At 43.2% G+C, this 26,630-nt stretch overlaps 1 protein-coding gene across 1 annotated transcript in view; it reads left to right on the top strand.

The window, feature by feature from the left end:
* The window catches only part of clasp1a (cytoplasmic linker associated protein 1a), a 101,797-nt gene extending 75,906 nt beyond the window's left edge, over positions 1–25,891 (top strand). Inside the window, exons 22-39 of the mRNA XM_078286067.1 lie at positions 1,337–1,495; positions 4,383–4,486; positions 6,260–6,504; positions 7,483–7,546; positions 7,794–7,796; positions 7,945–8,108; positions 8,551–8,629; positions 8,742–8,885; positions 11,720–11,869; positions 12,387–12,493; positions 14,244–14,391; positions 14,732–14,978; positions 16,439–16,495; positions 17,533–17,726; positions 18,533–18,661; positions 19,963–20,169; positions 21,296–21,412; positions 22,667–25,891. Coding sequence (XP_078142193.1) covers positions 1,337–1,495; positions 4,383–4,486; positions 6,260–6,504; positions 7,483–7,546; positions 7,794–7,796; positions 7,945–8,108; positions 8,551–8,629; positions 8,742–8,885; positions 11,720–11,869; positions 12,387–12,493; positions 14,244–14,391; positions 14,732–14,978; positions 16,439–16,495; positions 17,533–17,726; positions 18,533–18,661; positions 19,963–20,169; positions 21,296–21,412; positions 22,667–22,753 — 2,405 coding nt within the window. The 3' untranslated portion in view covers positions 22,754–25,891. The remainder of the gene's footprint in view (positions 1–1,336; positions 1,496–4,382; positions 4,487–6,259; positions 6,505–7,482; positions 7,547–7,793; positions 7,797–7,944; positions 8,109–8,550; positions 8,630–8,741; positions 8,886–11,719; positions 11,870–12,386; positions 12,494–14,243; positions 14,392–14,731; positions 14,979–16,438; positions 16,496–17,532; positions 17,727–18,532; positions 18,662–19,962; positions 20,170–21,295; positions 21,413–22,666) is intronic.
* Positions 25,892–26,630: the final 739 nt, after the last annotated feature.

Genomic DNA, 26,630 nt, shown 5'->3' with positions numbered 1-26,630 from the left:
GACCGATCACATGTGCATCACACCCTGCACATGTACACTGATAAATGACATACCTGACTACGGGCTCATGTCAAAAACACGGCAATATGCCAAGTAGAACTGCACTTTCCTATCTTTATTTCCTGATAAAGAGATAACCTCAGGTAGGTAGCACGTTTCTGTTTTGTCCTTTGAAACATTGTGGCATCTCCTGTATCCAGGTTGTAAACACGGTACAAGGAAACACAAACGCCTTTAGTTTTGTAGTCAAACACCACTAAATAAAATCCTACGGCTTAAAAACTTGGAGCCTTCACAAAACATTTTCAAGTCTGTTAGTTGGCTGATTACGTTTTTTTCAGCATGCTTACAGAGCAGTAAGAAGTGGAACACAACACAACTTGTCTGCAGGGAAAAAACCTCTTCCACAACCACAGTACCATGTGACTTTCCAGCTCTATAAATCACAACAGTGCGTGGAAATGCGAGGCAGAGTCATAGCCTTCCTGACAGTCTGAGTCACAGGCCCCTCCCCTCTGTTCGATCGATTTGATATTGTGCATCGTCATCGCCCTAGATGGCCGATCATCTCTTTCCATCCTGGCTTCTTGTCAGTGTGTCATCATGTCTGCTGAAGTCAGCCATCTGTCAGCGTGTGCAAAACGCTGTGGTCATCTGTTTATGGAAAGGCTGCCTTTTTATCTGTCCAATTAAAACGTACAGTAGCTGTTTTGACATCCCATATTATGGGAAATGAAACCAAGTGTTATTACTAAGGAGTTACAATGAGTGCAAAATGAATGTTTCTGATGAATTAGAGATGATCCTTCATTGTTTTTCTCATTTTGTCTCTAGCTGAAAAGAAATGATCTTCAAACATAACATCAGTAATATTTGCAGGGTTTGGTTTTTTTTTGCCTTTCATTTTTCTTTGTTCTTTTCTTTGTTTTGTTTTTACTATTTTGTATTTTAGATGTTATGAACCCAGTAATGCCTTTTGTGTATCTAATCTTTGTTGCAAGTTAACAGTTATGTAAAACTAGAAGCTTCAAAGTTGCTCTTCTGAGTGTCCAGAGTATCTAACCTTCACCAGCTATATGCTGTATGACCAACTCACACACACCCTGTACTTCCTTGTTGCTTTCTGTCTCTCTTTACTCTGCCTTTCTCTTTGTCTCTTTCTTTCCCTTTCAATTTCTATCTCTTCTTTGTCTCTCTGTCCCCCTTTCTCTCCCTATATCTCTCTCTCTCTCTCTCTCATTACCTTTCCCCTTCTCTCTTTCCTTCTCTGGCTCTCACACCCACTTTACCCGATGAATGCCCACTAATCTCACCTCCTAACCTGTTGTCCTGACAGCCAGGCTGTGTGGTAAAGCTCTTCTTCCTGCCGCTCTTCCCTACCGCACGCTAGCCCGGAGCCGCATCCCCCGCCCCAGCATGAGTCAGGGTTGCAGCCGCGACACCAGTCGCGAGAGCAGCCGCGACACCAGCCCCGCTCGGGGCTTCACTCCTCTGGGTGAGTACTGCTGAGCTCCTAGCCGTCCCCGACCGGCACCGCCAGCCCGGAGTCTCCCCACCGGGAAATCCTTACCAGACAAATACAGAAACCCCCTACCTTCCTCCTCTGTCTGTGTTCTGTCTGTTCAGGAGAATCTCCTTCGCACTAGCCAATGGGCTGCAGTCTCGCCCTTCCTCTGCCTGTCCCTCTTTGCATGCACTAACTTTGTCTTTCTGGGTTAAGGGGAGAATACTGTCCCGTCTGGTGGAAGCAAGTCTTTTGTTTTTTTTCTGATTCTTGAAGTGTTTTTTTGGTATATATGACAGTGCTGTACCATCTTAGGTTCAAATGTACCTTCTTTGTTTTTGTCTTGGACTGTTTTAAGTTGATTAGTGTTTTTGACTTGTCTTTGAATGAACCTGCATACCAAAGTTGGTGATTTAAAGTGTGTCTAAGTATACATACAGTGATTAAAGGTTTTGACGATTTTTGCACTAAATCCAGGTGAAGCAATAGAGAAAAAAGGCAGCAGCAACAGCAAGCAGTGTATGTACACATCATTGCTGTCAGTGTCCATAGCTGATGGTGCCTCTGCAACGTTTCAATGTGCAGTAGCTGCTAGTTCCTGTGCTGTGACATCGCAGGAAGTGATGTCATAACTCAGCAGCCATGGCTTTATCATCAAGGAATCTATAAAGCAGGAGTGGACAGTTACATCACTGAGTGTACATTGGAGCCAAAACTTAAAAGCTCTCAGTGCAGTTAGCATTGTACTGGATAGGAACACCACTCCCTTGTTTTTGCCCTTTTATAGACGATGAATCCAAGTGATGCAGTTGGTTGTCATTTCTTATGTGGCAAACAAAGCTTTCTTGTGTTTTCTAAACACGTCATTTGATAGCTTTATCCACTCCTGAATTTTTTTGGGTCTACTGTCTTTGAAATAAAATCAGGAATGAGATGCCTCCTATCCCTGCTATCCTAAGTGTGCTAGAAAATAAATGAACCTCAGACTCTTTACACTAACAACTGATGCATTGCCGCTGTTGAATTACACTTTCAGTTTGGCTCCATTGTAAGCTCCAGTGTATTCTGCACGGTGACATATTGTCCCCTCCTTCTGTTTAGATTCCTTATTTGTCATGGGGGGGACAAAGGGTGGAATGCAATGTGGGTACAGGGTACGCATGTCGGGCTACCTCTACCTTATATCCAAATGTGATTGGTCACTTATTGTAGATTAATGGATGTGACTCCTAAACCATTTTCACACTACTAAGCTAACCTGAATCTCTGCAGAGGCCTAGCCGAGCCACACTGGGTCTGTCAACCTGTGCATCCATAGTTAATCAAAGACACATGCTGAGAAACACCAGCGTTCTCATTTACAAAATGTAAAATACAAATATTATTAAGTATTAAATTCATATTATTATTACTACGACCAAATCCAAGCCAGGTGTGATTTATATATTGATCATTGGTCTTGATGCCAACATCAGTAGGTTACATAAGTCTTCTCCAATTTTCGGTCATATATCAAAAGCTTCAGCTAATTTCTATCATAATTAAAAAATGCAAATGCCATAAATATCTATAGTTTAGTCGATTTTTTTGAAATGTTGGAATCCAGGATCAAGTCAAAGAACTTTAAAAAAAAAATAGCGTTCAATGTAAAAAACAAAACACAACAAATAACTAGGCCGGTAGTGTATGCTGGTCAGCCCAGCAGTGTGAAAAAGGCCCCTAAGTCTTACCTTGAAGGCCGGTGTTTAAGCTGTAGAGTGTGTCACTAACCCCCTGGTCCGGGGTGTTGGCCACCCCTCCTGTCCCCTGCAGCCTCCCGACGTCACTCCCGCTCTACCAGCGCTCTCTCCACGGCCGACCCCCACGGCCAGTCAGGTGACCTGCATGCCCAGACCTCCCAACAACCCCCAACTCCCCCAAATCCCTGTCCAGTTCACCCCTATCCCCTATCTTAGAGGCGGTTACATGCCAGCATGCTTCTGAGGTTCTGTTAAGTGATGTGACAGCAAGCAAAATCCATCTTTCCATGACTTTGTATCACCCAGACTATTTTAGCAAACAGGCAAGGTAAGAATAGACGAGGCCTATTCGTTTAGCATGTAAAGGGGATCGTTTTGCGCTCATCTGCTCGCCCCTCAGTTGTGGTATCACATTTTCAGTGCCTTATACATATTCATTTCATTTTAGCTGTGAGATTCGCTGGAATTGTGATCTACTGGTTATGATGTGTTTGATCTCAGCCCAGCTTCATTTTTTTGTTGTTGCTGTCATCTGCCTTTTTGCCTTTTTTTCGTTTTTTTCAATCATGTTTTATTTGGAAGCCTGCGATACGTCTGTGGTTGCAGTACATTTGCATTTAAAAGTTTTGTTTGTTGTTCAGCTTTTCATTTATGCAGAAGGAGCCTTTCAGACTATGTTATGTTTTCATATGTTTTGTCATCCATTGAAGCTTTTGAAGTCTGCCTCTATTTGTTTTGCATATAAGCTCAGATTTGTGGCTTCTCCTCTTTGGTGTTTCATCGGTGCACTCTATCTTTTATTTCCCAGGGAAACTGCATAGCTACAATATTTGCCTGTGTTTTTGCCCAGGGGCTTGGTTCTCCCTCTCATCCTGTATTTGGGTTTTTCTATTCTGGTTTACTTCCTTGTTTCAATGATTCGAGCCTTAAGTATTTGTACCCCAGCGTTATTTTCGACTATCCATTTATATTCAAATGTCTTAAACAAAGCAGCGTAAATCCCTCTATACGGTTGCTACTGTAAGAAGAGCATCCTTTGCATTTGTCTCTCAAGGTAAGTTACAGTGGTCACCTTCGCTTTGTCACTAAACTCCTCTCACCTCCTTCCTCCACTTTTTCTTTTCCACCCTTCTGTCCAGATCGGTACGGTCTGATCCACCAGGCTAGAATCTCGGCGTCGGTCAACGCCATGCGGGTCCTCAACACCGGCACAGAGGTGGAGGCCGCAGTCGCTGATGCTCTGGTAAGTTGCTGTGGAACTGCAGGCCAGAGCTGAATTCATAAGCCAGTTGTTGTATGTATTTATTTGATGGGGGAGGATTATTGTTAAAGCTGCACTAGGCAAGATTTTTATGTAAATATACGCCAGTCTTATCAGCTTAAATCACAAAGTGGGCCTGCAATAGAGAAGTGTCCCTTCCCCTCTAATTGAGAATAGATTCGCCCTGTTTACTCAAATTAAATTCTGGTGTCGGGATGCTTCTCCACCCACAGGAAGTGCTGAATCGAAACGTAAGAGCGAAACTGTAACTGTAGCAGCGAGTGAGCGCTCCATCCAGAGAAAGCTGGACTTACCAACGTTAGATCTTTCACCTCTTTCATCCCTGTGGTTTCCTTTGGTATAAAGCATCACAGACCGGCCGGGGTGGTAAACATGAGTGTGCTGTGTGCAGTTTACTGACACCACGTTACATCAGATTTTTCAAACAGTTACCTCTCGCTGCCGTTTGGGGGTGCCAGTGTGCAAAGTTGCCTAATGCAGCTTTAACGGGAAATACTGCACAATTTTAGAATTTACATCGTGATGACATCCCAGGTTCCAGTCTTAGTTTTTTGGAAAGAGTTGATCATGTTCACAAATATTGCTTGGACTGTCAAACTATTGGAATAGGGCATATGAAATCTTAAATTTGCGATTGATTCTTTTCATTCTTATTTCTATGTCTTTCCTACTACTTCTGTCAGAAGCAGGACAGAAATTTGATCAAGGTCAAGAGATATACATGCCAGGATGTCTTATTGTATTTAAAAGATGTTCCTCTGTTCCGGAAGTTTTTTCCGAACGTTTTCCAACCATGGACTCGTTGTCTTCACACAGATCAGTTATAATATGAAATGTCTTGTCATTTGTCTTCTTTTACTCCCCCAAAAGGACTGTACTCGTTCTTTATTACCCCTTTAAACCTTCCCTCTCTCCTCTTTCCCTCTTGGTTGTCTGTTACCATTTCAGCTATTAGGAGACTCCAGGAATAAGGTAGTTGTTCATTTTGCATACCGTTTGTATATATATATATATCCATGCCGTCACGCACTAATCAAGATCAAAAACAACAGTTGCTGCAGCTCGGCTCATTACATTGACTGGCAGCTTCCAAATGCTCATGCCCCCCCTCTTCCTTTCTTTTGTTTTACCTTGAATGTTGTTTATGTCCATCACATTCCTGTTGTGCTTATCTAAATTCCCCCAACAGTGATTTTTTTTTTTTTTTTTCACATTGTGATATTATGGTGTTCAACCTCATTGTTGTGATACATCATTCAGTTGCGTTTATTTCTTCAAAAGTCGTTAAAGAGCTGAAATGTGTTCTACCCATTTCACTGCATTCAAAGTCAAGACCTTTGCTTACTCGTGAAATTGCTTGACTGGGTTTTGATGTTCAGCTCAAAAAAGATCTTTGAACAATAAAAAGTTCTTTGTTCAATATACATTTGAGGAATTGCATACCATTTTCTTAACTCGGTGTACGCACCATGAACCCTTGAAGTTTCAAGTAACATCCGCAGAACAAAATAAACTACGCTAGACAAATCAGTAGAGAAAACTGCATGGCTACCTGATGCAACCGGCAACCTCGTAGACAACTTTGCATGGTAGTCCATCAGTTCTTACCTCATGGCTGAGTTCATGTGCCTAAGCACCGCAGAGGTCTTTTCTCGCTTGGTCGACGCTCCGTTATCATCGTGCTCTGCTGGCATCAACCCTACTTTCCTTTTAACGTTCTCCTTCCCTCCGCAGAGGAAGCCCTTGAGGCGGCGGTACGAGTCACCGGGGATGTACTCCGACGACGACGCCAACAGCGATGCGTCCAGTGCCTGCTCGGAGCGCTCCTACGGCTCAAGGAACGGAGGCATCCCCCACTACCTGCGCCAGACGGAGGACGTGGCCGAGGTCCTGAACCACTGCGCCAGCTCCAACTGGTCAGAGAGGAAGGAGGGCCTGCTGGGCCTGCAGAACCTCCTCAAGAGCCAAAGAATACTCAGGTGGGGTTGGGCTAAAGAGTCTTGGCAATGCACACCTGGAAATTTGAACTTGGGTCTCTTTTTCCGCTATTCTCTACTTTACCTATTGCTTGATAATTAGAGTGTGTTAAAGCTTGACTTGGGCCTGAATGCTTGGGCCCACATCAGCCATTTCTGTCTAAAGCAAACCAAGCACAAGGGCTATAGCTTTTCTTATTCCCAAACCTAACCGCTTGAAATTGCTAATAGTTTTCTAATGATACAATAAGGAGGATTTTTCTACAATAGTTTTGTGCAAGAGCCAATCCTAAAAAGTAATTCAGTATATTAAACGTAAAGTAATTGTTCCCCACAAATGAAAATGAAAATTCAGTCATGAACTACTCACCCCAGTTTCAGTCAAAACTCCATTGAAGTTTGTAGGACCACCAAACATACAGTGAGTTAGCCGCTGTAGTTCCATCCCCGCCTTCTCCCAGACTATTGAAGTTAACAGGGCTATATTTTGCAACTCAAAAAAAAAAAAGTATAAAATGCCGTCAATTTGTCATCAAACATGCAGCATAACCTAAGTGTTTTTTTGCCAAGCGATTGCGCTGTGGGTCCAAAAGTCCAGTATTTACCTCATTATCTCCTATATATTCCTCATTGACAATGGCCCTGTTAACTTCAATAGTTTGGGAGAAGTTTGAGGTGAAACTATGCAGGATAACTTGCTGTGTGTTTGGTTATCCTACAAACTTCAATGGAGTTATGATTGACATGGGAATGAGTAGATAACGACTGAAATTTTATTTTCGTTTGACCTGACCTGACCTGCCCAAGCCCTTCAGAACCTGTCAAGTTAGACCATAAATGTCAAGCTCTCTTTGGAGGGGGATTATTCTTTTTCAGTTAGGCAGAGTCTGTGTTTTTAACCTGTTGGCACAAGATTGTTGTGAGGCCGTTTTTGGAGAATGCCTCTCTGATTTCTCGTTTTGTGCCTTTTGTTCACTGCAGCCGAGTGGAGCTGAAGAGGCTTTGTGAGATCTTCACAAGGATGTTTGCAGATCCGCACAGCAAGGTATGGCACTGACCGGATGGATGAATTGTATTAACTAAACCCATAGTTACAACTAATTATGACTTTAGTGTATTATAGGCATGATATCCAAAATACAGTATTAAGTGATTGATAAAATGGCAGTGGGTTTTTAATAATGCCCAGCGCCATTATTCAAAATACTTCTCTGCAGTGACTTGTTTGTTTGTTTGAAACTAATGGAGTGTCTCTTGTTGCATGGTCTGCCTTGGTGTGGATTTAACAACAGAGAGTAAGTGTGTTTTTCAATATTAAGTCCTTATTCTACCACAGACATTAACCCAAATGCGACTAAACGTGAGCACTTAAACCACATTTCATTCAAAACAAGTAGTGCTGTGAATAGTAAATGTCTGCGCTGTGTGTGTGTGTGATCTCAGGTGTTCAGCATGTTCCTGGAGACCCTGGTGGACTTTGTCACGGTTCACAGGGAGGACCTGCAGGACTGGCTTTTTGTCCTGCTCACCCAGCTGCTGAAGAAGATGGGGGCCGACCTGCTGGGCTCAGTCCAGGCCAAAGTCCAGAAGGCCCTGGACATCACAAGGTCTGGAAGGAGAGCTAAACACGGCCGCCTAGGTCGCAGAGAGGGGATAGCAAGAATTATTGGTTGCTGTATTCATCAAAAGGATAGGGGGGCATTTCATAATATTGGAATGGGAATTACTATTGATCTGTTCAATGAGCACAGAATGTAAACCTTAGTAATTGGCTGAAACCTTGATCGTTGTTGTATTTGAAGAATGCTTTTTAGTTTAGTCTAACAACCTCAGACTCCTTCAGTAACATTCCTGTGAAGATTCAAACCTCAGTGATTGGCTGAAACCCTGATTGAGGTCAGTTCGAAAGAGACGTTGCTTCGTTGTGATCCACTCAGTTTGTGGTCAACCAAATCAGTGAGCCAACCAGAACAGACTAACAACCTGTGTAGGTTATACAGCACAGTAACATGGATTACATCTGTTTTCCTTCTCTGCCGTCTCCTTTAGGGAGTCCTTCCCATTTGACCAACAGTTTAACATTCTGATGAGGTTTATCGTGGATCAGACTCAGACTCCTAACCTCAAGGTATAGTAAAATGATAAACACTGGTAGTTTGGCATCTCTAGCCATGGTAATTTTGAACCCTGTCTGGTGCTGTTCAACCTGACTGTGTGCCACATGCTTTTTGTCTCTTTAGGTGAAGGTGGCCATTCTGAAGTACATTGAGTCCCTGGCTCGGCAGATGGACCCGACGGACTTCGTCAACTCCAGTGAGACGCGCCTAGCCGTATCCCGCATCATCACCTGGACTACTGAACCCAAAAGCTCCGATGTTAGGAAGGTAGGCTAGCTGTTTATATCAACTCTGATCTGGGACCAGCATCTCAGGGCGAGCTCACTCCATGTATGGGGTTTCTGTTACCTTTAATTACCTTTTAATTTAGCACCAATAATGGAAATCTTTTACACATTTTCAGTATCAAGTTGGTTAGAGAAATCCTTAATCGTGAAATTTCATCCAGATTTGGGGATTTTGTGTGGGACTATTTTTTGGGGCTGTTTGACAGACAGATAGACTTGGGGTCTTGTTCCATTTCTTAAATTCAAATTAATCCTTGACTGATCAGAGATGTATATTCCATAAATGTAACATTTTGGTGTTTGTCATTGAAGTGATCAGAAAGTATGAATGTGTATCAAACTCATTTTAATATGAGTTTCAGGTCAAACAGGGTGTAATAGGTGCTTTAATCCTCATGGTGCAATTTCACCATACTAAGCTATCATAATAACACTAAAAGTGGGTGAGCAAGCTTATTGCATAACTAATTGCATAGGGACTTGGTTATTGTGAAAGTAGCATAAAGTAATGGGGGAAAAAAATGGAAATAAATTGTAAATATTTTATTTTCCGAACTGATTCATTGTCCCAGAAAGATTAGATGTAATGCTTTTTTCCATTGACATTTAATCTGAGTATAAACTCCACAGCCAGTTGCTTCTTTTATACCTCCATACTGTTTTTTTTCTTTCCTCATTTGAAAACCTCAGGCTGTAGTGTTTGTTTAGCAGCAGTTGTAAACTTTGATAATAGGCCCACTCCGCCATGGATGGCCTTGGGTCACCGGCCCATTATCTTCCCCTTGTCTGATGCACGTCATATGTTCTCCCCCTCTGTCCCCTTGTGTTTGTTTTTCCACTGGTGTTGTTCCAAATGAAGTCCTCGCCTAGTTTCAAATCAGGGCCTGAACTCCAGCCAGTTAAAAAAAAAAAAATCTACAAGGTAATAGTTGCCTCTGCTGAAAGCGAGCCTCCATTTTAGTTTGTTTTCACGAGTGGGAACTTCCCTTGTTTGAAAGGCTGGTACATACCACATTGGTTTGTGCCAGGTTGTCATGAAAGATTAGTATCTGATCCAAATGTGACAAGAGGAGGACCTGTGACATGCTGTAATGCCCGTTCTGCCTTGCCACTGTGCCCCAGACCCTTCATAACTGGGTGAGCGAGGAGCTAGCTGGCAGGTCCAGTACTGCGGCCTTACTGTCCGCCGAGGGCAACCAGGAAGAAAGGTGTAAGCAGGTAGAACCCCCTCCGACAGCCGATCGCCACACGCCAAGCACGCAATGCCCCGCCCTCCCGCCCACCAAGCCTGTCCAGTGCCTAACTACCACCTCAAGACTGTGAAAACCCGCGTGTGGCATCTCTCACTCACCTCTACCTTTTACGCTCTAGCTGTTTTGCTGTAACAACCTAGGTATCAGTCTGTGCCTTGCAAATTGATTGCTCACCAAATGGATTAAGTCTGTTATGCAACCGTCCAGAAAAGATTTAGGCTAACCACGGTTTTCCAAAATATGGGAATGACTTGTTGCTTTGTATGAATGGAGTTACAGGCCAGTGTCATTGCTCAACATTGATATGAATGCTGTTTTTCTACTACTGAGTGCCTAACACATTTTGTCTGTTTTGACTCACCTTAACAGCCTCTCATACACTTGCATGTTGTTAACATTTTAGTTTTCTACAAGAATCGGTCATAAAATGGATAAAGTAGTTTGGCTCGGGCCTATAATAACAGTAGTTTGTGCTTGCCAAGTAAAAATATTCTGAAATAGAGTATTACATGATATAAAAATGTCACAAAATGCATTGTTGCAGTGCAACCTGGGGAAATGTTTTGCTGTGCTCAATTTCAAGGTAACATTCTCATCGCTAGCTAGAGTAAACTAAAATATCATAGTTTTCAAACAGAACCCATTAAACTCACTTTTTCAATCATCATACTATGCAAAATATCATTTAAATCAATACCATTCAAAGGAGAGTGTACTGTAATGTTAGGAAGTTAGGTTACACCACAGAAATGAGCTTTGTGTCACCTAAATGTCTCATCGGGAAACATGTTTCAAAGCCATTTTGATTCCTACAGTAGTTTTTGGGTTATTGTGATAATAATGAAACATACCATCAGCTGGGTGTCATTGCCTGTTTGTACCAGTAAGAATAGTGTCCTAGGATCCTACCACACAATTATAATAGTATATGAGAATTTTGGCCTTCTACAGGCGCCTCTCAGTATGATCTGTACTCACTTGCATGTTGCAACTACAATATAGCAATGACCTCAGTGAATAGTGCTGTACATGGATAGTTTTTCACTGACTGCATCTTTGAACACTCACCTTTAATCTTGTCATAACACAGTTTCTCTCTACAGGCTTGTGTTTGGTAATCTACTGTGCATAAGTCTATAGTGAAGTACGGTGTAGAGCAGAGAGTTGGTTGCCATGGTTTTAGAAATACTTTGACCACCATTTATGCGACCCAGATTTTAGCATAGGCTTGCTTCATCATGGTTGTACACACTGACTTAGTCCTGAAATTTGCTAAGCAATATAAAATCGTGAAGTATGTGCAAAAAAAAAAGAAAAAAGAAAAATTAAGAAATCTTCATTCAGTCATAGTATGTACTTACTGTATTTTACGGATTTTTTTTACATTTTTAAAAATGTGAGCGCACTTCCTTCGACCATGCTTGAAATGACGTTGCCTATGGTGAAATCGCTGTGTTAGAAATAAATGGTCAAAGTACTTGTGGAACCAGGGAAACCATATGAATATACCATATATCTGCTGTATCCTCCATCCTAATCTGCTGTGCTGCCGTGCCTCCAGGCGGCTCAGGTGGTGCTGATCTCCCTGTTTGAGCTCAACACCCCAGAGTTCACCATGCTGCTGGGAGCGCTGCCCAAGACCTTCCAGGACGGAGCCACCAAACTGCTGCACAACCACCTCAAGAACTCCAGCAACACCAGCAGCAGTGTGGTGAGTAGAGTGAAACTCCTACCGCCTTTCGATTTGCTTTTAATCAAATCACATTGACTAGTGAGTAACTGATTACATGACACATAAGCAGAGATGTGTTGTAGTTGCCCTGTCTGTTTGCACATTTTTCCATGTGTCCATCCGCACAGATACAGTTTTTATACATATTTTTGAAATAGAGCCATGTAAAAAAACTAACAAAAAAAGCCCAGAATGCTCATTAGGACCTTGGGGTAAAAATGAATCTATACCTGGCAAGCATTTTATCGACAGCGATGTGCAGGTTGTAGCCAAGTTTAGCATACAAGCTATACAAGCTAATTAGATGAACTTCATTCAAACAAATGTTAGGTCAGTCTGGCTAACTTCAAACAATAAAGGTGCATGGGTATGTGTTTTCTTACTGTTGACTCATAAAACTTGATTTTTTTGCCTTGTTGAGAAGGTTAAAGGTCACCATTGCGTCATAACTTGGAAACTCGGGTAGCAAAACTTTCTAAATTTCCTTGCCTTCCAGGGTTCTCCGAGCAACACCATTGGCCGGACGCCGCCCCGACACACCCCCAGCAGGACCAGCCCCCTCACCTCTCCTACCAACTGTTCCCATGGAGGACTGTCTCCAAGGTAACCATGCGTCTGTACACTGTAACTGTACAACTCGGCTCAGTGGGTGTCCTAATGCATGGCCGTGGTCTAACCTTATAGACAGTGCTGCTGTCATGATCGGTGATTTGTAGTCTAACTAACTCAAGACCTGAACTAACTGTAAGTGACAGACTGGTTGGTTGGAGTACAGTAGTGAGTGAGTTGCTCAGAGCTCAGAAGGAACTTAGCTGTCTGATACTTTATCATCCTTTATCTAAGCAATTTTGATAGGAAATCAACCGTTAAATGGGCCACGGATGTTCTTTTAAATTCTGTCAGATCAAATCTAGTGTGCAAAACACACTTTTCACACACTGGGCCAGTTGGTTAAAAATCTACTGGCTTGGACAAAAAAAATGTGCATTAGTGCTGTTAAACAATTATTGTTTCTGCAGGGTCAAACTGATAACCAGGCCCTTCAAAGTTGAAACATAAGGCTATTAAATCTAAGCAAACACAGGGAAAGACCACTGAAGGAGTTTTTTCTCTGCACTTGTTCAGGTGCCTGTCTAATTGGGCCAGTGACTGACTGAATTTGATGGTCCTGCACGGGCTTTTACCTTTTTAATGTTATCGCTGTTCCCTGAAATTGTTCCCCCTAGTCTCTGAGTGAGCAGCTCATACAACTGACATGTTGTGCAGTCCTCCTATCTTCAAGCAGAAACCCTGAAACACAGATAATAGAGATACTGATATTATCAAGTGGTAATTGCTATAGTTGAACCTGAAGTGCATTTTGTATTGAAATCGCTCCCCACATTCATACAGGGGAGAAATATATCTTAAGTAAAGCTAACTTATCAGATTCAGAGAAAGTTTTATTGGGCTGAATCAAGTAGTATTAAGTGCTGCCAAAGCATATTACAATAGCACAGGACAAAATAAGGTGCAATACAGTACAATACTTATCTTTTTGACTCCATGGGATTCTGCTACATTCTAATGCTTTCCTCTAAATTAACACTTTCCCCTAACCTCAACGCTCAGACTAGTTTCTTTTTGTCTTTTCTCTTTTCTCCTTCTGCACACGTCTTTTTTTCTCTTTCTCCTCCTGTCTGTCTTGTCTGTTTGTGATCTCCTCGTGTTGTTGTTACCCCCCCACCTCGCCCTGTTCTCTCACTTCTGTCTGTCCGTCGTTCCCTCCCGGCCGCGCTGTGGCAACAGTCGGTTATGGGGTTGGGGTGTCGACGGGCTGTCAAAGCACCCCCCTGCCCCTCCTCCTCCTCCGCCTCACTCCACCCCTGCTGCCCCCTCCCTAAGGGTCCTGCGCAGAGCGTACTCACCCAGGTAATGAGGAGGGCTGGGACACACAGGAGATTATGCCCTCAAGGAAGCCAGACCTTGGCCCTTTTCCTTATCCCAATTGTCTTTTCCCAAACCAGCCAAGATCGCCTTTTTAGTTTTGTAGTGCGTCGATCTCTCTGGATGCATATTGCTCCTTCATCTCTGAACAAATTAAAAAGTAGTTTAGAGCCACATCCTAGATGTGAGTAATGCTGTGCTGTGCATCACATCCATCATAAGCAATAGGAATTGGCTTAAGCTTCACCTCATCCTAAACCCCTTTGCTTTATAAAAGCTGATCTGCTTGGATGTCAGAAGCAATGCTAAAGCGCTTTGCATGGTGGCAAAACAAATACATGATTGTGCATTTTCTCTCTTCTTCAGATGTGCATTGCATACAAATCCTGTGTGTTTTTGTGTTTGTGTGCGTCTGTGTGTCTGGTAGCATGATGGAGTACGACACGGAGAACATGAACTCAGAAGAGATCTACAGCTCGCTGCGCGGCGTCACCGAGGCCATCCAGAGCTTCAGCTACCGCAGCCAGGAGGACCTCAATGAGCCAATCAGACGGGAGGGAAAGAGGGACGATGCGGTGAGTCATGATCATTAGATCCGGCAGTGTTCTAGCATAACACTAGAAACGGCAGGTTGTTGAACCCCTGTTCTGTAGCCAAGCGACACTGAGAGGCGTCAAGCTTCTACCAAGTATTATAGCCTTGATGTCTGCATCCACTGCAGCCATATACACACTGCTCTGGCTTATTTATCTCTAAACAGTTCTATTGTCTAAGATTAGATAAGATAAGACATTAATGAAATGGAACAGAAGAGCAGATCTAGGTTGAGTTGGACTGGATGATAAGGAAACAAACTTAAGATACAAGTAGGCTCTCCTGTCTCACATCCCCCCCACCTACCTTATTCTCCCCCAGGCTGGGAGAGAAGGAGTGGCGTCGTCCCCTGGCTCTGATGCCCGCCTGGGCCTGGACATGGTGGAGGGAGGTCGCACCGCTCTGGACAACAAGACCTCGCTGCTCAACACCCCGTCGCCGCGCTCCTTCTCTGGGCCACGGGGGCGGGAGTTCGCCCCCTATGGCTACGGAGAGACCATCAGCACCTACGACAAAAGCGCGCTGAAGGAGGCCGTGTTTGACGACGATGTGGAGCAGTTCCGAGACTGTGAGTCCAGGAGAAAACAAACTGGTGAACATATAGATGGTGTTGTGTGTTGCCCACTGTTTTGTATGATCAGCACATTACTCTGTGAGCCGTATGAGACGTAATTCAAACTTTACTTTGCGCGTACACACATTTTACCTCTCCCATTCATGTATGAGATGCTTATATATTCAAATGTAATGAAACACTCGCATACACTACTGAAACACTCTGGCATACACTATTGAAACACTCTCATACACACTACTGAAATGCTCATATATGCCACTGAAACCCTTACAGTTACACTATTGAAAACCCTCATGTACAATATTGAAACACTCTCATAAACGCCACTGAAAGCCACTGAAACGCTGTTACATGCACTAGTGAAACACTCTCATAAGCACTCATCGACATTCATTCATTGTCTGTACCCGCTTATTCGTATTCAGGGTCATGAGGGCTGGAGCCTATCCCAGCATGCATTGGGCAAAAGGCAGGGAGACAGGTCACCAGTTCATCACAGCATTAACACACAGACAAATACAGATAGATAGACAAGCGCAGCCACACTCACATTCACACCTATGGGCAATTTAGAGTCTCCAGTCTGCCTGACTTGTATTTCTTTGGACTTTGTGAAGAAACCGGAGCAGCCGGGGGAAACCCACGCAAACACCTAACCACTAAGTCGCCCCACTCATAAACACCAAAGTGCATAGTAAAGTTTGAATTGCATCCCATATGGCAGCTCATATCTCTAGTGTTGAAAACTGGATTTCCATCAGGATTCAGGACTGTAAAGGGTATTTGCCATCTTGAATCCTCCATTGAAGAAGGATCCTTCGTGTCCTCTTTCGCTCGCTTTCACAGTTCTGATCGAAAAAAGGTGAGAAGATTGACATGGGAATGAAGGGGAGATGTGTCCGCCTACTACAGATCTGTGAAAGAGAATGAACAAGGGCACGACTCTGTAATCTTGACCTTTCCCTTATCATTCTGCCAACCCATCTGTTGACCACCATTGCCCCATTGTGTAGTGTCATCATGTCACGTCGTTTTGGAAACATAGAAGAATAGACCCTTCTGGCTTTTACAAATGTTATGGTTAAACGGGTAAGACACAAGATGTTGCTTCAACCAAATGCGGCAAAGATTAGTCCCCGGTCTTCTTTGAGATGTGATTTGTTTAGTCACATTGTATCCACAAGAGAAACTCGAATCAAATTGATGTGTAGACACAAGATTTAGGAATCTGATCTAAGATGAACCTTTCTCTGCGTTATTTTTAGTGCAAACACAAGTGTTTGAGTCCACAGCTCTGTTGTTGTAAGGCACAAGCCAGCCTGCGTGTGTCAGTTGTTGTCGTCATCACATCCTTTGCTATGCACCCTCTACCCCCCTCCTCCTCCTCTCCCCTCCTCCCCCCTCCTCCCCTCTCCGTCTCCCCTTCCATCCCCTCAACCCCTCCTCTCCAGGCCGTCGTCAGGAAAGCGGCGAAAACAAGATGGTGCTCCCCAAGGTCTTTGCTCCTGGTAAAGATGCCTCCCCTACCTGACTGACTTGCTGACTGATTGAGAGACTTACCGACTGACTTACTGACTGACTGACTGTTCCCTCCAGTCACCCTTTGTCTGTATTTGCATAATCTCACTCAACGCTCTCCCAAATCCCATCTCCATTTTTCCATTGTCTTCTACTTAACTCCACCTGAACCTGTGTCTTGGCCAGCTCAAACTTACTGTCCTGCTTTTAGTGGAGTGCTAGCTAGCTGAATTGGTGCTTTTGCTAACGGCTTTGGCATCTTCTTCTGTGAACTGAGTGTTTGGGCGATTGTGTCAGTACATCTATCAGGTCTTCAGAGGTCTAGTGTTTTTATGGCATAATGTATAATTTGCTATTCTTGACCATTGAAAACCTAGATGACTGTAGCTCTACTAGCTTACTTACTCACACTAACACATGTAGTAACTCGGCACAAAAGGGCTCAGAGTTGAAGGGCGCACTCAAAATTAAATTCTAGTAATGACTCCAGCACTGTGATTGTTATAGACCATAAATCTCATCAAGAGCATCAATGTGAAATATAATATTTTAGTCCCAAAGTGTCCTTCTGACTCGAAGCCCTTACTACATACTTGGCTGTTACTGTGCAGTCAATGCAGTATTTCTCATACTAAATTTTAAACTTGACATAATGAACAAACGCACTGCAATGTCCATCTTAACAAATCATGTAGTCTCATATTCAGTCTTAAAATGTTATTGTTTTTCATGGTTTTTTTTTCCAATGCTGTTTCACTCACAAACAAGCGTCAAAATCTTGAAAATTGATTTCTTTGAAAGTTGATTTGCATTGCAAACAAGTGAAATTTTCTCACCTCATTGGTAGATTTTTTTCACTTGTTTTAAGAAAAATAATATTTTAAGACTGATGCTAGATTGAATGACTGATGGATGATGTTAAGATGGATGTTTTTTGTGGCATGGCAAGATGTCAGTAGCGGTATCTTGACTGGAATATCCCATTAACCACACACCCCTTTCTTCTCCTCCCCTCCGCCCCTGGAAGCAGGCGGTCAGGACCACTCGGACCTGGTAGCCGACCTGCTGAAGGAACTGTCCAACCACAACGAGCGTGCCGAGGAGCGCAAGGGCGCGCTGGTGGAGCTGCTGAAGATCACGCGGGAAGACAGCCTGGCTGTGTGGGACGAACACTTTAAAACCATCCTCCTCCTCCTCCTGGAGACCCTGGGCGATAAAGATGTACGCTCTCTAGGGCCGCTGTGTGTGTTTCCGTGTGTGTGTGTCCGTGTGTGGTAGGGGTGTGCTGAATGTTTTTATCAAACTGTGTGCACGTGTGTGTGGGGTGGATACAGATACCCACTGAGCTACACAGGCAATGGACCCTGACATACGCAATTTGATGGACGCTTTTATCCAAAGTGCCTTACAGTACCATGAGTGCAAACAATGTATATTTAGCATAGGCAGCACCGATGGAAATCGAACCCCTAACCCCCTACAGATTATAGAGACAAAAAGACGTTTTAAAAAACTATTGAAACTTTGCCTCAAGTAATGTTCAAATGATCTCATTGTATGGAATAGTTATATTTTATTGCTTTGTTTCTATTCTTGACTAAAGATACAAGGAAGCACGCCCATCCAAACTAAATTTACATGCTGGACAGAAGGACAGTCAATTATTACAAGATAGAGTCTGCTTTTCTAGTCCGATTTTCTATTTGTCAATTTATTTATGTTATTTTTTTTTCTTCATTTTTATTTGTTTGTATTTTATGTGGACCCCAGGAAGAGTAGCTGTTGCAGTTTGTAACAGCTAATGAGGATCCTAATAAACTTAGGATGGAAGTTAAAGTTAAACGTAAACTCTGGTAGTGTTAGTACCATGCTCTACCTATTGATAATATTATGCTGGGAGACTATGGGTGTGTACGGATATTTGGTATGGCTGCAAATATGGAATAGGAGGGTTTGTACTGGGATGTATGCTCTGAGTGTATATTGTCTTTTTTTTAATTGGCTGCCTATGCCGCTGTTTCCCCCAGCATACGATCCGGGCGCTGGCCCTGCGCGTGCTGAAGGAGATCCTGAGGAATCAGCCGGCCCGCTTCAAAAACTACGCTGAGCTCACCATCATGAAAACCCTGGAGGCTCACAAAGACTCCCACAAGGAGGTACGCAGCTGCCACAGCAGTCGGCTCTGAGACACTGATAATAAACTAACATACTAAGATAATAAATGGGAAAAGACGCTATTTATACACTACGTGTTTTTAAAGAGTGGGGACTATAGATTCTTCAGATTGTAGATTCCAGTGTCTGCTAATTATTCAAGATTTTAGTTACAGTTTATCAAGTCAAGTGTATAGCTCTTAGTCACTGTTACAGTCTCAAAGGGCTTCACAAAAGCCACAGAACAATAAATGAAAACAACGCCCTCCCAACCTTAGACCCTCAACTGAGGGCCGAGGAAAAACTCCCACAAAACCTCATTCGGAAAACAAATGAAAGAAACCTTGAGTAGGGCTTCACTCAGAGAAGGCTCCTCCCACCAGGATGATCAGACATGCAACGGGTGCAGACAGTGGGCAAACAAAGATTAAATGTCGATAACAAAATGGAACATAAACAAAATACACAGAATAAACACAGTGAGAACGCTTGGGCGAAACATCCAGATCAATAATAATCGGAACGGAATTCAAAAGGTAGAATGATTGCTCTTGCCTACACTAATCCAAACAAAGTAACATCAACAAGTTGCCTGGGTCCAGACCTTTGAATCCGCCCACTCCACCGAGTTGACTGCTTCTGGTCTGGCATCGTGACATGGAACAGCGGTTTCTCTCGGTTGAAAAATGATCGGTCCAATGAGCGCCGGGGGGGACTAACGATTAGCCAATCAGCGCCACGGGCGGGACTAACGCCGTTGTCAAGCTGTTGTCAAGCGTTGTCAAGCTGTGCGCCGGAACCAAGGAGGAGTAATAACAACAATGGCGACCGCTGTAGACAAGGTAGACGCTGCTATCGAGGCTGTTCTAAATCGATTAAAAGTACCAATTACTTTGAAATCCGAACAGCACTCTGCTTTGAAGGCATTTATTCAAAGGGGAGATGTTTTTTTCGCATCGGTGTCGACTTAAAATGACGTTAGATTCAGGCGGAGACGTTGGTCTCTAGTGATTGGTTAGGGAAAATCGAATCCCCCTCCCCCATGGAAATCGGTTAGAGTGGAGGCAATGTCAGACTGAAGATGGAAATGGAGTGTAACGAGTTGACAGTTCTGTCTGGTATCAGGCAAATCAACAAGTTTAAAAGGATCAAAAATGATGGTGCTTCTTCCAAAACGCAGAACAAATCGGCCCAAGCCAACAAAGAAGCTATTCCCCATTTTTTCTTGGCAGCATATTACAAAACTGTACATAAGTCTCTTACTCTGATGTCTATGACTTCCTGTGTGTGTGTGTGTGTGTAGGTGGTGCGCGCGGCCGAGGAGGCGGCCTCCACCCTGGCGGGCTCCATCCACCCGGAGCAGTGCATCAAGGTGCTCTGCCCCATCGTGCAGACGGCCGACTACCCCATCAACCTGGCTGCCATCAAGATGCAGACCAAAGTCATTGAACGCATCGCCAAGGACTCGCTGCTGCAGCTGCTGCCCGACATCATCCCAGGACTCCTGCAGGTCCGAGACTGGGCTTTCAGTTCAGGCACACCATGGCTTTACAAAGAAAAATAGATTCGGATTATTAGATTTATACAGTGTATTTTGTGTGTGTTGGATTAGATTGTGCAGGGAAATCAGGACCACGAAAAAAGCAATAAATAAATGGGAGTTGCATGCCAAATAACCTGAAATGTTGAAAAATCACATCTCTAATTATGGGTGCAAATATTTGAACCACTATCCTTTAGTGGTGCTTGATTTTGTTTTTTCTTGCTAGACACTTAACAGCGTCAACATTGGACAAATCCCTCACAAAATAAGATAAATGTGACACACACTGCAAAAACTGACAAACTTGCTAAGTTATTTTCTCTTGTATCCAGACTTATAACGCTTATTTTAGGATTTGTTTTAGTGAAATCATCTTATTGCACTGGCAGGTAATTTTACCGGTTTCAACAAATTTGACCTTTTTTCAGGAGAATGTAACTTGTTTCAAGACATTTACTTGGTAAACATGAAATTGTCGTGGAGAAAGTTTCTTTGTTTCAAGATTTCCTTCATTGTTTTATGATGATTTCTTGAAAGAAGTCATATCGGCATGTACAGTATATTGAAACCAGCAAGATTATCTGCCAGTGCAGTGAGATAATTTGAATAAAAATAACACAAAATAAGCTTGATAGGTCTGGAAACAGGTTAAAAATCACTTGACAGCTTTCCATTTTTTGCAGTGCATTTGTTTGTTTATTTCTGGATTAATTCCCCTCTTTCTTGCCCCCCAAATTTTCCAAATGTACTTGATTTTCACGAGGACACTGCATGAACGCTGTTTTGCCAGACTACAGCGCCTGCTGCGCCTCCTAATCCATACGGCCTGACGGATACAACCTTGCTGAGAGCAGAAACATCCTTGTCAGTATCAAAAAGGCATATTTGGACAACATGTTCATATTTGGACAGGGGGAACAATTTGCCTTATTTGTACCTGGAAATGTTTGCGTGTACTCTGCACCCTCTGCTCTCACCTCTGCCACTCCTCCCACGTTCTTGTTGACCCCTGGTGTGTGTGTGTGTGTGTGCGTTTGTGTGTGTGTGTGCACCGGCTTCCTACGGTGTCTGATGCTGCCTTGTCTCTCTGCAGGGCTACGACAACACGGAGAGCAGCGTTCGCAAGGCCAGCGTGTTCTGTCTGGTGGCGATCTACTCTGTGATTGGCGAGGAGCTCAAACCCCACCTGGCACAGCTCACGGGCAGCAAGGTACCACCCACCGCCATGTGCTCGCCGTCTCAAAGTCCCTGCACGTACACATACACACACATCCACACACAATTTTAACACCGGCTGAACGCTGGTAACTTTCAGGCTGCAGCTGGTGGCTTTGTCTTCTCTGTCAGATGCTTTGGCAGGTAACCAGCCATCATTTGGAGGGTTTTTTTCCATGTCAAAAATGAGTTTAGCTGGCAATGAATGTGGCTGGTGAATTTGTCTTCTCCACCAGCCACTTTGGCATGTAACCAAACAGCATTTGGAGGTTTCTTCCTACTTGAAAAAGCGGTTTGTAGAGAATGTGGTTGATGAATTTCGCCCCAAAAGTTAATTTTTTGCCTCGAGATGTACATGTATTCAGACACACACACACACTCCTCATGCAGTATGGCACAAATGCATGAAAACACACACATTCACACACTGTCTTCACCTCAACAGACACAGAACCTTATCGTCTTCCCATGTTGTTATTTCCCAGCTGGTTTCAGCCGGTTTTTTTTTTGTGAGGTGCGGGGTCATATTTGCCCTTTCTCTCAGGTCATGTGTCCTTGGGTTACATAAGGGTAGAGGTCCCAGGGCCAGCTTCACCTGGAAGAGGGGGGAACCTCCACCTATGCTCTGCCAGACGGCACCGTCGTGCCTTTCAGTGTGAAGCTCGGTGCAAAGGAGCGAAGAGCCGCTGCAGAGCAAGTGCTGCTGCAAGCCGGTGGATCATTGCTAAAAGCTTTGATATTACCGCTGCGCTTCCGGAAAAAACATTAATGCTCACTGAGTGTAGAGTTTAGGACGTCCTGAATCATTATCTGTCAGTAATTCCTTTCAAGTTCTCTATAGTGACACATAATGTGACACCTCGATTGTTGCAGTTAATCTGTTTTCTGTGTGAAAATAAATAATAATAATACAATTCCTTCTTTCCTTGGCGCTTATCTCTCTCCGTTATTTTCCTAGCACTTCCCTCTTACATGGCAAGTCTAGGGTCACAGGAATACTGCTACATATTGTCAGGGCAACATGACTCTGACCCTTGACTCTTTACTTGATCTAGAAATTGAGGCTTGTTCTCCTATTGCATTCATTCTAAGTTGCTTAGGGTAAAAGCCTCAGCTAAATGCCTTTTAGTCTAGGGTTAGTTTTGAAACATTGGGGTTCATCCATGTCTGAAAGTGGTTCCAGAAGTCCTACACTGTACACCGTACTGAAAGAAAACCAATGGTGTCTCATGTCCTTGCTTGTTTGCAGATGAAGTTGCTGAACCTCTACATCAAAAGGGCCCAGACGACCAACAGCAATAGCAGCAGTTCCTCAGACGTCTCCTCTCACAGTTAATGGAGGGAGGCTCGGGTTGGGAACGCTGCGGATGGCTGTCTGACTGATCGTCGCTTCCGTCCGGGACGTCGCCGTGCCTCTTCCAGACTCCTCCGTCACTGAGCTTCACCCCGTCCCGTCCTCTCCATCACAACTCAAGCTCCACTGCGCTTTTTCCTTCTCTTTCCAGGCGACCCGTTGACAGCCCGTCGGTCATTTACTTCCTCCTCCCCTCCTTTACTCCAGAATGTTTTGAATGTAACTGAGGTTTGGTTTTAGATGCGAAGGGGAGTTAACGCATTTGGACTTTGCTGTTGGCTTCATACAAAAGCCGCTTTTTTCTTCCTCTATGGATCCCACAACCTCCACCCATCCTCGTTTGTGCCAGCACATTTTGTGAATGGAAGCCCGTTGCTCTTCAAGCCCTCGGATAGTGCTGACACAGCGGAAAAAGGAGCGATTCCCTGAAATGTACACATCAAATTGGAGGAAATGCAATTGTGCGAAGGGGGCACAGTAAAGGAATTTCTGTCAAATCGATTACCATTAGGGATGAAATATCATTTGGCTGGCCCAGTGATGGTAAGAAGCCTGTGGGATTTGGGGCAAAGTCTGGTTTAGGGGGCATGAAAACCAAATATTGCAAGATTGAAAAGTAATTAAAAAAAAAATCCTATGTGAGGGAACAATGTGACAAAAAAACAGAACGTACTGTATGAGCATTTTTAGTTTACATTTTAAGTTTGTCGATCATTATGAAGGGTCGTGGAAGACTGTGCAGGCCAGCGTTGTGTTTTTTTTTTTTAATGCTAATTCGTAATTTGCCTAAATGTTTTAACCCCCTTTTTCAAGATTGTTACACTCAAAAAGGTAACAAGTTCCTGAAGAATCTTATTTCAGCAACCAAATTGACAATCTTTGGAATTGGTGTTGTAGATCTTTATTTTGTGGTACAGAAGTTAAGCCGAAGTTGCCGAATCTGTCTTGAAATTCAGAAGTCACAATCAGCAGACAGGGTGGAAGTCGAGCCCGGCCCTCCATGATCATTGTGTTGCCTGTAATTTAAGACAACGAACGACCCGCGTTGAGCTTGCAAACCGAGATGGGAAGTCGTGTTGTCCGTCAAAACATTGTACAAGTACAAAGTATCCAGTTGTTTTAGCTCATCCTGCTTTCATCAACAAAGCCCCCTCCCCCCTCCCTTTGGTTGCGTGGCCAATTTCTGGCATCTTACCTGTAAATCTGCGATGCTGCTGCTCAGTTCAAGTACATTGAGTGACTTTGTCCGAAGAGGAAGTCCCTTTTCCCTTTGTAAATACTGCAGATGTTTCCCGGCTCGGTGTTGGGAGCGAGACCAGCGATCCGAGACAGCTGAAAGACATTACCAGGCCTTATTCACGTCACACACACACACACACACACACACACACACACAGTAACGTTTCTTGACCGGGACTGCGGAGAGTGAATGGGATGTACAGCACTGTAGCTCTCGAAAAATGTGAATCCACACAGAGTAAAATGGACCCCGATGGTGTTGTTGACCCCTCGATGATGCGAATACAGTATTAGTTGTTTCATGACGTCACTCCGCCACACACTTTCCCCTTCACGTAACCACAGCTTCTGCAATAACCCGTAAAAACCCACAAATAAGTATTTTGTACATAAACTTTTTGACCACTGCTTCGCAAAATTTTACATAACGACAAACAACAAAAAAAAAGACGAAAAGAGAAAAGGTTGACTATCTCACTTTTTTGCACGTTAGCAAAATAGCTTGCATGTAATCGGCGGCACACGTTCAACTCTGTGCCGCTTTGATGGGCCCGGTTTTTTGGCTGTTAAAGTGCACTTGTAACATCGTCGGATTACTCATCTCTGATTTATTGTTTCAGTAGAGGAGGTGTAGCCACATGAACCACGATCATATGTGAAAAGGTACAGTATGGAGCGCCGACAGTCGACCAAAACCTTGTGTCGACTTTGGCAGCCACTGAAAGCATCTTAGCTGGTAGAAGTGTTCAGGCTGGGTATTGAAACTAAAAGAATTCAACATCTCACCGTCAAGATCTTTGGTATCAAATTTAAAGTTTCCAAAAGTATCGAATGGCGTGGAAAAAGCTTTAATGTGTTGGATTCCTGCAATGAGAACCTCCTTCAAGTTCATTGGTTCCCATACTTTTCACATCGGGGACTCCTAAAGAGACTTATCTCTTTACACCCCTGTTTAGGAACATTTTGTCCCATCTGATGAGATTTTTATTGACAGATATGATTTGGTACATAACAGTGGGGAGAGTGGAACTTGTGATCAGTCGTCATTTTTTATTTCTCTTCTCTCATTGTGCTGGCTTCTAGCAAATGAAAGGTAGAATACAGTAATAATAAAATTTAAGTACTCCTGATTTTGCTTGGGGGGGCCCCCTGGAGCCCTCTCAACGACCCCTGTGGGTCCCCGGCCCCCACTTTGGGAACCACTGCTCTTGTTGAATGGTGTTTTTATTTATTTATGAGGAAATCCACAGAGTATGGAGTATGTTTAGAAAAGTAAATTAATGTACTAAAAATTACATAATTTGCTCTATCACATAATGATTTTTGCTTTAATTCAACAAGGAAACGATTCGGAAAAAAGTTTTGTTTTCAAACTGATATTAAATTTATCTAAGAATCGGGAACGAGTATCGGTACTGAAACAATTTCCAACAATACCCGGCCCTATACACTCTCTAGCTGTCTGTCTGTGTTCTACCTGATGTTTTTTCTCCATTACTTTAACAGTTTCAAATCACCAACTAGTTTTGGTTTGTTCTCAAAAGAGGCCGCTCTCCAGGTACAGCAGATCTGTCGTTGGCGGAAGGGGAAAGTTTACCAATCACCAAGTCTTGATCCGGCAGATCGTCTGTTGATACATTGCCGGTCACCAGAAAGAAAATAAGATGGTATTCCTTGCAAACTGTTCACTATGCATGTTATAATTTGTCTTTCTTTTGTCTCGTTTGGTCATGTAATATTCATATCTGTATTTATATATTTTATTTTATTTTATTGTTTTTCATGATAAACTGTACAGAAGGGTTTTGTTAACATCCACCTGTGATAGATTTGCAACAATGTAAAAAAAAAAAAATTTGTTTGCTCTAGAAATAAACAGACATGAGAGTTGACCTGGATGTTTTCTGGTTATTCATCCCGCATTGCAAAATTGTCCATGTTAAGAAGTCAAGTTAACCAAGCCTTAAATTGTTAGTTTACTCAAAACAAGAAAAAATAAGATATAAGAAATGAAGTTCACATTCAACCCGACTCGACATTTCAAGAATTTTCCTGAATTACAGTAAATGACATCTTGAAACCAACGGAGTGAACTGATCAGCATCTTTATTTCATGATACTGTCTCTTATTTCAAGAAAATACTTCATTTCACTAAAAAGTGAAGCTGCATTTGGAAACAAGTGAAATAATTTCACCACACTGGCATTTAATTCTTTTCAAAAATCTGATTTTAAGAGTGAATAGAAGGTTAAATGTCTAGTAAATGTGGAGGTTAGGCTTTGTTTCATTTTGCTATACTTGGACTCTCTGGGCTACCGGCGGCATCGGTATGCAGTGCTGTTGCTCAGTCCTCCATTCATTTACAACAAGCTCCACAGAGTGCTGAGGTGTGCTTAGCGGCGCTGGATAAACATTAACCTGATCAGACTTTGAGATGACCCGCTGCTAAGGATGTCCATCCATCTCTCTGGTACGTTTCCCTGGCTGAACCCAGAGTCTGGGCAGAAGCATGGCCTTGTGGGTCATTGTTGAATTTAGTTTTTTACTTATACATGTTTAAATTATTTCTATTATTATTGTTGTTGTTGTTACTGTGTTGCTGATATTTGGCCTTTTTTT

This window comes from Centroberyx gerrardi, chromosome 10, assembly GCF_048128805.1.
Source record: "Centroberyx gerrardi isolate f3 chromosome 10, fCenGer3.hap1.cur.20231027, whole genome shotgun sequence".
NCBI lineage: Eukaryota > Metazoa > Chordata > Actinopteri > Beryciformes > Berycidae > Centroberyx > Centroberyx gerrardi.
Note: the sequence above shows the minus strand (reverse complement) of the source record. Positions and strands in the feature narration are given on the sequence as shown.